At 41.2% G+C, this 12,300-nt stretch overlaps 1 protein-coding gene across 2 annotated transcripts in view; it reads right to left on the bottom strand.

The window, feature by feature from the left end:
- The window catches only part of LZTR1 (leucine zipper like post translational regulator 1), a 34,240-nt gene that overhangs the window by 21,560 nt on the left and 380 nt on the right, over positions 1-12,300 (bottom strand). For both annotated transcript variants that reach the window (XM_084301995.1, XM_084301994.1), the window contains exons 3-9: positions 11,881-11,937; positions 11,643-11,722; positions 11,160-11,268; positions 9,734-9,817; positions 8,187-8,244; positions 7,456-7,595; positions 6,266-6,467 (exon numbers count right to left, since the gene is read on the bottom strand). In XM_084301995.1, the coding sequence (XP_084158121.1) occupies positions 6,266-6,467; positions 7,456-7,595; positions 8,187-8,244; positions 9,734-9,817; positions 11,160-11,268; positions 11,643-11,722; positions 11,881-11,937 (730 nt within the window). The remainder of the gene's footprint in view (positions 1-6,265; positions 6,468-7,455; positions 7,596-8,186; positions 8,245-9,733; positions 9,818-11,159; positions 11,269-11,642; positions 11,723-11,880; positions 11,938-12,300) is intronic.

The raw sequence follows: 12,300 nt of genomic DNA, 5'->3' as shown, positions 1-12,300 counted from the left end.
GAAATGCTCGAGGCTGCTTTTCAGGAGGACTTAGCCAGGGTGGAAAAATGGGCTGATGGTTGTCTCATGAAGTTCAGCTAAGGCAAATGCAAAGTCCCGTCCTGGGACAATAATTCCTTGCAATGATACAGCCTGGGGACTGTCTGGCTGGAAAGCAACTTTGCAGGAAAAACCTGGCAGTCGTGGTAGAGAACAAGCTTAACCGGAGTGAGCAGCGTTCTCCTGCAGGGAGGCCAACAGCAGCCTCAGCTGTATCAGCAAACATTTAGCCAGCAGGCTGAGGAAAGTCATTTTCCCTCCTGTGTTCAGCAGTTATGAGATGCCATCTGAAGTCCTCTGCCCAATTTTGGGCTCTCCAGAACAAGAAAGGCACTGACCTACTGGAACAGGTCTAGTGCAAGGCTAAGGAGATGATGGGGCTGAAGCACATGATGCTTGATCTGTAAAGAGAAGAGAATTTGAAGGAGATATCTGACTGAAAGTACTGACAGGAAGAGTGCAGAGGAGACACTCCTCTGCCAGGTGCCCAGTGGAAAGCCAGCAGGCACCAGACATCAGTTAGAGCATGGGAAATTCTCACTTGGTATAAAGGGAAGACACCTATTACCACGATGGTGGACAAACACTGCAACAGGAGCAGGAAGAGGCTGTTGGATTGCTGTTCTTAGAAACACACACAACTCCTCTGGGAAAGGTCCCGGGCGCCCAGCCCTAAGTGTACCTGCTGTGAAGAGGAGGTTAGACTCGAGAACTCCAGAGGTCCCTTCCAACCAACCTGCTTCTGTGATTTTAAGATTCCCTCCCATTCTTTAACATACTCCAGGTATGAAACTCTGGCTAAGCTCCTGTTATGATGGAAATTTAATTTACGTCTATGATGGAAATTTAGCTTTTCCTTTCCCCTCTTATTTTCCTGATTGTACCATACAAGAAGATAAGGAATTAAAACTCTATCACGGATACCTAGAAAGGGCCTCATTAAAGGTCATTCCCGTTCCTCTGTCCCAACCAGGGTCAACAACACATATTTCATTCCTGAGAGAGGTTCATCTAACCAGTTCTTAAAGATTTCTAGCAGCAGCTTTCTCAAAACTTCTCATGAAATCTTCAGCACTGCAATTCTGTGAGTAAGTTGAAAATATTTTGTCTGCAACCTAAAAGTTGAAGACCGTGATGAAGAAACTGAAACGCAGGATAAAGCACTAGATACAAAAACAAAGCCATAAATGAGTAAGCTTGGTGTGATATCAGCTCTTCCAGAGACTTTGTACTTGTGGTTGTGGTAAGTAATAGGGGACGGGACCGTGGACATGATTTGATATTCCACTCAGCTGAAAATGAGATTTTTTCCACTTGATATGCACTAGAGAATACCGCATGGAAACTGAGAGCTCAGTTCTTTACCAGTAACACTCAAACACACACCGCTATCACTGCAAAGGTTGGAATAGGAGCCAATCAGTAATTTACTTGAAGATTACTGTACTACTACTAAACCCATTTTCTTTTAAAATAATTTCTATACATATGTTGCAAGATTGAAAAAGTGGTCTGAATGTATAAATCGTCAGAGAGGATTAGGCACAGTTTAAAGAGCAAGGGCTGCTGAATCCAATGAACATGTCTCAAAGGCCCGCAAACTGCAATCTAGCAGCAGATTACAAAGATCAAGTGACCGAACCCTTGCTTCTTTTTGGAACCCTGGTGTGTCTTCAAAGATCAAATTACCGTAATTGTACTTTTGGGATCTCAATTTGACTTCCTGTATAAAACAACCTACAAGACTTCCTTGAAGCAGCACTGAAGCCTTTCTTTTAGGAAAGCTTTCTCTTTAGAAAATATCATACCCTGTTTTAGGAGTAGTGAAGAATGTACCAAAGAACTCTGATAAAATGTTCCAGCGAATCATTACTCTCATTCTTCACCATACCTGTAAACTTTTAATTTCCTTCTCTTTTTTAAGTCTGAATATTTCCAGTTTCAAGTTCAAGCCACTGGATCTTGCTTTATACTTTACCGATAGATTAAAAAACCTCTAGTTTCCCAAGTAGGCCAATGAAGAATTCATTTCCTAAACTCTCCCTATAAAGACTATGCTTCACAGCTGTTTCACTGTGTTTCCCAGACTTTAATCATTTTCAGATTTCTTCTCTGAACAACCTCCTTGATCTGTAAACACAAGATGGTAAGATATTATACTGGAAGATTTATCTAAGAAACACAAGAGTAATGTATTTATGTTCCTAAATGATGCTACGCTATGTCAGCTTGTAGAGCCAAGAATATCATTAGCACTTCCAGCCATGTTACATTACAGGGAGCTTGTCTCAGCTCCCCACAATGACTAAAGTTTTTAAGTCATTGTTTCCTAGGATACTGTTACAGGAAACAGTTAAGCATAGACCACATATCCTGTTCTTAGATATGTTACTTTACAGACATACTGAAATATGTCGTGTGTCTGTGCCCACCTTAACAAGAACTCCAAATCACTGGGTGGCCTCTTATTTCAATCATTAAAACTCCAGACAATTAGAAAATACCAGGGGGAAGCTGTGATTTCCTGTTTACTTTCAAGGTCATTGCAAAAAAGTTTTAAATAGTGCGACAAGAAGGGGTCTCTAAGGGACCTAAGCAGAATCCCATGCAGAGTCACCACTCCTCATTCAAAACCTTAGTTAAAATCTTTCAGTTATCCAGCCTTATATCCGTTTAACGTGAGTCATGTTAATACTGCATTGTTCTAGCTTCTTCCTGGTAAGTGAGCTACAGAAATACATGCCTTCTGCCTATCATCCACATGAGCCTGAATTTTTCTTTCTCTGGGATCATGGTGTAAGAGCACATCATAAACATCACTCAGAAAGGATATGAATGTAGACTTGACAAAAAGAAATCAAGGTGCGTAACTGTCTTAACCATAGTCTAATAACCATTTTTTAAAAATAAATCATATATTTTTCTAGATGTCTCTCTAGTTTACTGAGCACAAACTTGAAAAGGTCGCTGGTATGACAATTTTGATTAAAAAAAAATATTTTCTAAAAAGGATGCAGCACCAAACACTACATTTTATTTACAATCATACGAAGTATCAGTCTTCTCTCGAGACTGTGAAATGCCAAATTTTATCTCTAATAGCAGAACACGATACCCTGGCAACTACGCTCACCACATCTGAAAGCAATGAGATCTTGTCAGGGGCCTCATTGCAGGAATTCAGAGTTTTGTTCACATAATAATATTTCTTTTGCCTGAAGATACCTCAGCGGGTGTAACTGATCTCTGCACAGGGAGACTGTGGCAGACTCATCCATGGCAGGATGAGTAAGTATTTTTAATCCTTCTTAGCTGCCCACAAACCATATCACAGTAATCCATCTGAAGAACTCCAGAACTGTGCCTTAAAGTAAGGCAGAGAAGGTTACCAACACATTAACCTCCTTTTTTCTTTATTAAAAAAAAAAAAAAAAAAAAGTAAATCAAATAATAGAGCTTTGAAAGTCAGAACTGTATGTTGCTCTTGGCTTTGAAAGGCCTAATTGTGAAACTAAAATGTTCCACAAGCCAAGCATTAAGAAATTTCTCTTTTAACTTCAGGAAAGGCAGGCTGCTCGCTAGTACCTGCAGTCGCTGGGGAGTCGATGGCAATTAGCCTGGTAAGAGGGGAGCAACCCATACACATTTTAACCTCACCTTCCCAACACTTTGTGAGGAAGCAGAATTTTCTTCCCGTTCCTACAACAGGACCTTGTCCTCTACAGTGCAGGTGGCTGTTTCCAAACACCATTTTTGATTCTGTGTGGCTGCACACACAAAGGGGGTCAGTGCTGATGTGCTTCCCTGCCAGACCTCACGCTCCCTGCCGTTGCCTGCAGCGTGCTCCTCTGCTCTAGTACAAACCACGGCTGCTGTGTGCGTGCGTGTACATCTGTCTGCTGGGAGGCCACTGTGATAGATGGGGCATCTTCCCTCCTGCTGCCTGCCGATTTTTTGTGCTCTTCCAAGCTTCGCTACAAAGGGAAGGATATTTTGAGTTCGGTAGAAAAAATCAAGCGCAACAAAGAAATAGGAAAATCTATTTAAATTAGTTTTAAATTCTCTGATTGTCCTATTTAAAGGAAATCGAGCACCTCAAGAAGCTTGAGCAATGTTATACAGACAAGCAAGGACACGGACCTGATATTCCTCCAGCTGCCTTAGAAAAGAAGAACCACCAACTGTGAAAATCATCTAACAGAGAAAAGATGGAGAATAGCCCCGCATGCTCTGTAAAATACATATGTACATATATTACAGTACCAAGAAAAGGCCTGAGGAAATATGGATTGCAACTGCGCAGCTCAGAAAGCATGGCTTGCCACTCACTATGATTTCCTAACAGCATAACAGAGGAGTTCCTGGTTTATTTTTGAACTGCTGATCTCTTTTCAATTCAGGACCCTCTCTTCTGTTTTTTTTCAAGTCATTTTCCAATCCTCCATGCCACAGCAAAGCACTATCAACAATACTGAGAGACCTGAGCAGTGAACAAAAACAGGTCCACAGCCAGACTCATTTCCAGTCTGTCTCTACCCGTTTAGCGAAAATGCAGAAAATGCAAGACTGTCTCAGTGCACCTACAGCACCTGATACATGATAGCTGCCTGTCCTCAAAAACTGCTTCAATGTCCTGCATGGAACTAGCCCTGCTAACAGCAAAATTGTGCTGTTTTCGCAAGGGCAAAAGCCTCGAGATTCCTGTCTTATTTTACATGTCACCTTCCACGTTGCCCTTAACAGGGTAGCAGGGACAAATGCCATTTCCACCTGCCAGCCAACAGTTCATTTCTATGACTGGCTTACGTCTGAAAAGTCCAGATCACTCCCAGGATCAGTCTGAAAACCTTCTCCGGGCTGGCTCTGCATCTTAGTTCAGGAACAAAGAAGACAGAAAGGCAGCAGTGTCTGATATTCATGATGAACAAGAGTAAGATCTTTTGCAAAGCACTTTAAAAATCACTCCTGAATTAAGAGATAAATCAATGCTGTTCCCTCTCATTTTGAACTCTGGAGACTTTACCCACTCAGTGCTAAAAGTCCAAAAGAAGAAAGAATAATGGAAATGCATCACATCAATCTACAGAAGAGGTGAAATCCAATTTTTCATATGAAAGTTAACCTGCTCACGTACTTGCTCTAGCTGTGGCACTATTAAGCAAAGTTGGTCGTTGATGGTCTCTTCTCTCTTTCCAAACAACCCGAAACATTACAGAATGGGATCTACCTTCCCAAAGATAGTCACATCTTTAAAAAACGGGCATGCCTTTTTATTGATTTCACATTAAAATAAATCAGCTTCATAAAGCATAAAATAGGCTACCTTGAAATACTTTAGTCAAATAATTTTTCAAAATCAGGCCCACATCCATTGTTAATTTACAAGAGGTGTGTAAATGGGATTTTCCTATTCATGAAATGCTGAATTATGTATCTGCGTAAACAACTAAAATACAGTGCAGCAGTCAAAGATGTAAGCACCTCTGTCATACCAATTCTGGCAAAATTAGTAAATCTGCATTTGACCCTAACCCATGTAATATTCATCCCTTTACAGTATAACCTTAATCTCCACAGTTCTCTAGAGAGCACACAAGCATCTAGGCATTTCTTCACCACCCATCAGCTAATACAAATACTCTAAACCTACTGCTAAATCAGCTGAAATATTTTAAATTGGCTTAAAACCAATTGGCTTAAAGCAAATTCTATTAAAATGACCAAATACAGTCAACATAGCCATTTCAAATCCAGGAAGTACGTATAGTAGTAGAGGCTTCAAAAAAACTATTTTTCTTTTGCATGCTGGGAAAGAGATGATTAGAGGCCACCCCATTTGCTAATATCATGCACTCAGCACTTCAGTTCTGCAATGCCAGGTTATCTCAGAGACGAGTCTTTATCGGTGTGCTATGAAAAGAGATCAACATTTTATCGCATGATCACTACCAGTCCACAGGGTGAGATTATTCTTAATCTTGTCGGGCTGACTCACAACTTGAATTACAAGTCTTTTACAGTATTTCTTTAAACAGCACTAAGCAAAGTTTTAAACATGACTGCAGACTAATAGTAAATCTGACTAACGTTCACAGGCTGCTATCCATAATCCTTCAGCTGCTTAACCATTAGTGGGAAGGAACTATTATTATTTAACTAAAAGCCTCTGTCCTTGTCAAAAACATGTCCATAACCTGTCAGCAAAACCAAAAAGCGAATGTTTTACCTCACTGTCCGGGCTGGGTTGGATAACCTCCCAGGTCTGAGAGTCCACATCATAGCAGTGAAGTTCGTTGGGCAGCGTGTTGTCTGCAGCACCACCAAACACGTAGAGATGCCGGTCAAATGCCACCATGGTGTGGCCGTACCGTCGCTGTGGAGGAGGAGGGGAGCCCCGCAGCAAGTGCTCAGTAGGAATTCGTGTCCAGCTGAAACACCAAACATAAAACAGAGTGCATCTTTCACATTTATCTTGAAAGTAAGCTTCTTGCTCTCACTCAGATTATACAAATTAACAAGAGAAGCCCATTAGAGTTGATACTGAAGCCACACAACCACAGGCAACTGCAAACCCCTTAAACTTCTCAGAGACCTACATCAGCTCCATGTTGCTGAACAGCTGAGAATGTCATAAAGTCAATGCATCTCCTTAACCTAGACATGTTTATGTAAACCCCAGCAGCTCAAAGGCCACAACTTGGGAAGGAATTAGTGATCTACTGTCACACATTTTAACAGCTAACCCTTTAAACAGCAGCATTCTGATTACGTAGCACATTTCAGCAAGGCATTGCTTATTCACGATGATATCACTATTTCAGCCAAGGATTTGAGGCAGTTGGCTGTTTCACTTGTGGTTCCACATCAGCCAGTTCCACTGGTAACCAGACAGACCAGGTTTCCAGAACAGACCATAAGATCTGCATGCCCACCTTATGGCATTTTTCTCTCACCAGAGGGGTCACATTCTCAGAGCAACAGTCAGCACTCCAGGCAAGTCACACTAAACGTCTGGAACTGAATACTCAAGATGTCAAAAGATACTGTGCTTTCACATTTCCTAATGATTCTAGTGCAAACTTGTATTTTACAGGATCTTTGTCTGGTTTTAATCAAGTATTCATATAACAAATTTTAGGAAGAAAATACTTGGCATTTGATTCAGAATAAACTGAGATACATGCTTCTTTCTTAAAGCATATCTACCAAACTTTCTGTTCATTTGCTGAAAAAGCCCTAGCGAAGCACATGGCAAAATACAAAGTCTCATTAAAACAGTCCATATTTTATTTAATCTATCCTTGCTAGTCATAAGATGTAGTATTCTTCCTCAACAGCTTCAAGTACATGCATTCCTCAACTTAAGTAGTCAAGGATTATGTGGATTTTGTGCAGCTTAACTGTAAAAAAACTTACATTTTTTCCTTGAATTCAAACTGAAAGAGATTATTGGTAATCTTTGCTCCACTCTGGCCAGAGAAAACAAACATCTTGTCTTTGCAAACAGCCACAGGAAAATTACAGCATGAAGGAGGGATCTCACCGCTTTGCTCGATCTGAAAGATAATGAAGTACAAAATAAACAAACAAAACATTTTGTAGAGCAAAGCTACACATGTGGAGTATGCTTGTGGGAACACGCAGTGCATCCACACATAGAGTACATGGTAGCAACATCTGCAGACAATCAAGTCCCCTTTGGCAATAGGTAATCAATTAATGCTGTGTTTAAAGGTCTGCACAGACAATTTTACCATGGATAAAAAAAGATGGAAGGCCGTATTTCTAAAGCCTCTGTCACTGCGAGGATGGGGATTCTCTCTGATCTTGACAGGCACTCAGCAAAGATTCCTGTTGATGGCAGTGGTTAAAGTGGAAACACAGTCCGTTTTTTACAGGGGACACAGCAAAGCCACCCCAGGCAGTCAAGGTCCAGCTCACAGATTCACAAGCAGAAATCGTACACTCATACATTGTTGGTTTTCCAAATACACAAACAAAATCAAACGTGAACTGCTTTTAAGCCGTGTCACAAATACATTCTGAAGAGAGAGCAATGCAAACTGGTATAGGAAATTTAAAGTAATTGTGTGTGAAAACCAAAAGAAGAAAAGTTATTTGCGTTACTTCAAATTAAAGCTTCTTACCTCTTCCCAACATGTTAGCTCTCTGTCCTGTAGGCCAATTGTCCACATATCATTTAACCTGTGTTATAACACAAAAAAAGTCTGACTGGAAACACTTAATGTTTTGTTATTTTTAGCTCATAGAGTTGAAAAGACAAAGATTATGTTTTATCAGCATTCCTTCTCCTGAATAGGAAGAATCTCCTGCTAGCAAAAAAAAAATAAATAATACAAACCTAAATTTCTAAATCTATATTTTATACCACCACCAGAGCCTGCTTTAGCATCTTTCTGGTTACTTATACAGAACAGTTAACACAGCAACTCTGCTTGGAGCTTAAGGATTAGAATTTAATCTTTGGGATTTTTACAGAAATACCCCTTATTATTGTGCTTTCTTTCACCCATTCCTGCTAGCTCCTGATACTGACCACAGTTATTATTTATATGGCTGAATCTTACTCCAAACACATAAAAGAGGATGAAGTGAGTAACATGACACATCAGAGGCTACTACACATCTGACTGTGCTTTTCCCAGTACAAGTAATTTGCAGACAACTACAGATGCTTTTGTTCAGTTGCCAGAGGCTCACGTTCCACAAAAAGACATTTTTAGCACCATCTTGGTAAATTAGATAGCTCCTCTCACCCAATCTCTCCTTCCACCTATCCAGGGCCCATGGGGAACTTCCTAAATTGGAACAGAACAATTCCACAGCCATGCATCTTTCTCCAATTCTTCCTCCAGAAACAAAGGAAAGATCCCAGCTGCTGCTTCACATTAATGTCAGTTCTGGGGGAGACAGAGCAGCTTTTTTACAGATTCTCCTCAGAAGAGGCAGCCAGCAACTTGAGGCATCTCCTAGTGTGTGCCAATCTACGTGTGTTCTCACGATGCAAATATCGTGCATCAACATAAAAAACTTCCCATTTTCACCAAGACAAAAAACAAAGAATCACGTGTTCAGAACTGATTCTTCCCTAATGGACTGACAGTACATCTGAAGAGCTGGAATCTGGAACAAAGTACCAGGCTCTCCCTAACTTCTCAGTACCACTCCTTTTCAGTCGTTTCTCATCTAACATCTCATCTGCCTTCAATCTAAATAATCTTGATGTTTCAGTGCAATATCCCACCAAGAGTATCATGTATTTTCAAAGAAAAAGCTCACATAGTTTTCTCAGTTGTGTTCTATGACTTCATAGAAAACCCAGGCTTTGTTCTGTCAGTCTTCAGCAACATCAGAAGGCCTGTAACAGGTATCTTCTAAGAAATGCTCATTTGCCAAATTTCAAAGACCTTTTAGCATCTTTGCAACCAAGCAAGCTGTCAAACTGTCCATCCACAGCCATTCTGAGTCACCAGCTTTTTAGCTTTTAAACATATACTTATTTGAACACGTACTGGTGAACTGCAAAAATCTAATGCTCAACAACAGTGAGGTTTAGCAAAACTCCCATTATTGTTAAAAGCACTCGGTATATGAAAATGTCTCTACAGACACGAAAAGTCAGTGACTGGGATTTTACACAAGCGACCAAGGAGAGAGCGATCCCTCCACATACCGTGCGTTGCCATCGTATCCTGCAAAGATCCACAGCTTATCGCTGTACACTGTTGCACCGTGAGCTGATCTCGCAACCGGTAACCTACAATCGAGAAAAAACGAAATCTTAATTACCTACAGGAGTGCTGTAAGAAGGATCTGCATGACAGGCAAAATGCAGTTAATAATAAAGCCCCCTACACAAACTACCTCAGCCAGGAAATTGCTTCCATCATACATCCTCAAAACACAAAGCAAGCTTCTGACGGGTACATTTTAGAACATTATTCTCTCCTTCCATCGCTAAACTATCTGAACACATACAGGGGGAAAAAATAAATCAACAAATTGCTTGTTATGCTCCAAATACTCTGAAGTATTTTATCTAAGGTAGCAAGGCAGTGGGACGATTAATAGCACTATCATTATAGCAAAGTGGAAAACTACAAATGTTATAAAAACCCCATGCAGGTTTTCATGCACTAAGAGGATGGAACACATAAGTGAAATCATGGACAGGGTTCAAAAGACTACTGGGGAAAGCACAGCGCGGGCATTCCTGAAATACAGAGGCCATGATAAAAGATCAGTCATATGATTTCTCCTTCCTAATTTGAATTGCTTTTACTAAACCTGCCAACTTCAGCTGTGGGGAAAGAGAAGGACATTTGAGTTCATAAAATATAAATGAGAATTACTCTCTGAAATGTCCAAAGTTGCTAGAAGAACCAGAAAGAGAAGTTACTAATGTAGTCTACCTTCTAAAATGTAACATACACTCATGAGCAGTGAGCAACAGTAACTCAAGAACAGACTGCCTGTTCCTCATCCATTTCTGTAGTTACACTAGAGCCACGAAACAACCTGAAATGTGCATAGCCAACTTGAAGAAATAACGAATTACTGTATTTAATTTTCCCTTGGAAAATTGTATCTTGGGAACCTCCATCCAACAGATGCAAACACGTATCAATTCATTCATCTGCTTCTGAATTTGTGTGAACATGCATCACCCTAATGCACTTCAAGTAAGTATGCTCCAGGAAAGTCAAATTTTAATAAGAAAGGAATGTGTACATTTAACTACAAATAAGCTTTGACTTGTTTTATAACTAAAACAAATTGAAAACATATGGAATCAACAAATATCATGCTATCCATGAAAAAGAGAATTTGAAGGAAATCATTTCCTTTGCTCCCATCCCTTCTGACCCAGAAATGAAACGTGAAGAACGGTTTTGTCAAATTTCCAATCTTGTACACTCTGGAATGTAGGCCTTCAGGACAAAAGATGAAGTCTTCAAGAAACTTTAATTAAGAAAGCATATCAGAAACAGTCTTATAGCCTTAATACTAACATTGTAACTAATTCTGTGTGCCATTTAAATGGTTGCTGAGTGATGCTCAGAATCGTGAAAGGTGAGACAATAACGTCACTTCCTTACCTTCCTTCAGTCTTCCACTCTGTCCATTGTCCAGTTGCAAACTTATATTCGAAGAGATCATTTTTATTCTTCAAATTGGAATTGGAATAAATATCTCCAGTATAGCCACCTGAGCAACAACAATTCCATTAGACTCAAACCCAATACAGCACATATGCTTAGAGTCAGTATATAAGAAGAAAATTTAAGTTTAGACAACACAGAGAGAAACTATTTAATTACTGGACTACTATAGATGGGAGACTTCTCCTTCACTCTTAGCCCTACAGAAACACCATGGCAATGAGCTTAAAGTTTTCATTGCCTTAGACAAAGAAGCAGAAGTATTTCAAAGCTAAAGTTGAAATCACAGCCAGCCATGGAAAAATTCTAGGTTTTCTACTGAATAACATCCTTTGAGGCTTCCTAAAAATATCTTTTTTTTTAAATACCAACATATTTATCATTCCAAACACGCGTAACTGTAATCTGCCACTGTCTTACCAAACACAAACATGCTGCTCCCATAGACCACAGCTGAGTGGTGATACCGTGGTGCTGGCGGAGTCCCCGTGGTAAAAGCCCTGCACAACATTTAGAACAGCAGCAATCAAACACCCTTGTCATGCTTGAAGCACTCAAAGTTATTATGCAGACTCAACAGTCTTACACCCAGACCAGGGGTGCAGAGAAAGGAAGACATCCCTGCCTCCCCTGCGGGCAGCTGTGCGGGGCGACCCACCTGCACCACGAGCAGTCCTTCACGTCGAAGCGCAGCAGGTCGTTCAGCATCGTCTTCCTGCGGGAAGGAACCAGGGAGGAAGGAACTCAGCAGGCTACAGCTCTGCTTGGGGCAGGACCCAGACCCCCAAACCCTTTCCCCTCAGGCCAGGACCCCTCAAACCTCTTCCCCTCAGACCCAAGTCCCCCAAACCCCTTCCCCTCAGGTCAGGACCCACCAAGCCCCTTCCCCTCAGGCCAGGACCCCCCCCAGGCCCCTTCCCCTCAGCCCAGGACCCCCCAAACCCCTTCCCCTCTGGTCAAACCCCACTCCCAAGCCCCTTCCTCTCAGCCCAGGACCCCCCAGGCCCCTTCCCCTCAGCCCAGGACCCCCCAGGCCCCTTCCCCTCGGACCCAGACCCCCTCCCTTCGCCCCCCACCC

The sequence above is a fragment of the Netta rufina genome (assembly GCF_964035555.1).
Source record: "Netta rufina genome assembly, chromosome: 26".
Classification (NCBI taxonomy): domain Eukaryota; kingdom Metazoa; phylum Chordata; class Aves; order Anseriformes; family Anatidae; genus Netta; species Netta rufina.
This window is presented reverse-complemented; position numbering and strand designations above follow the sequence as displayed.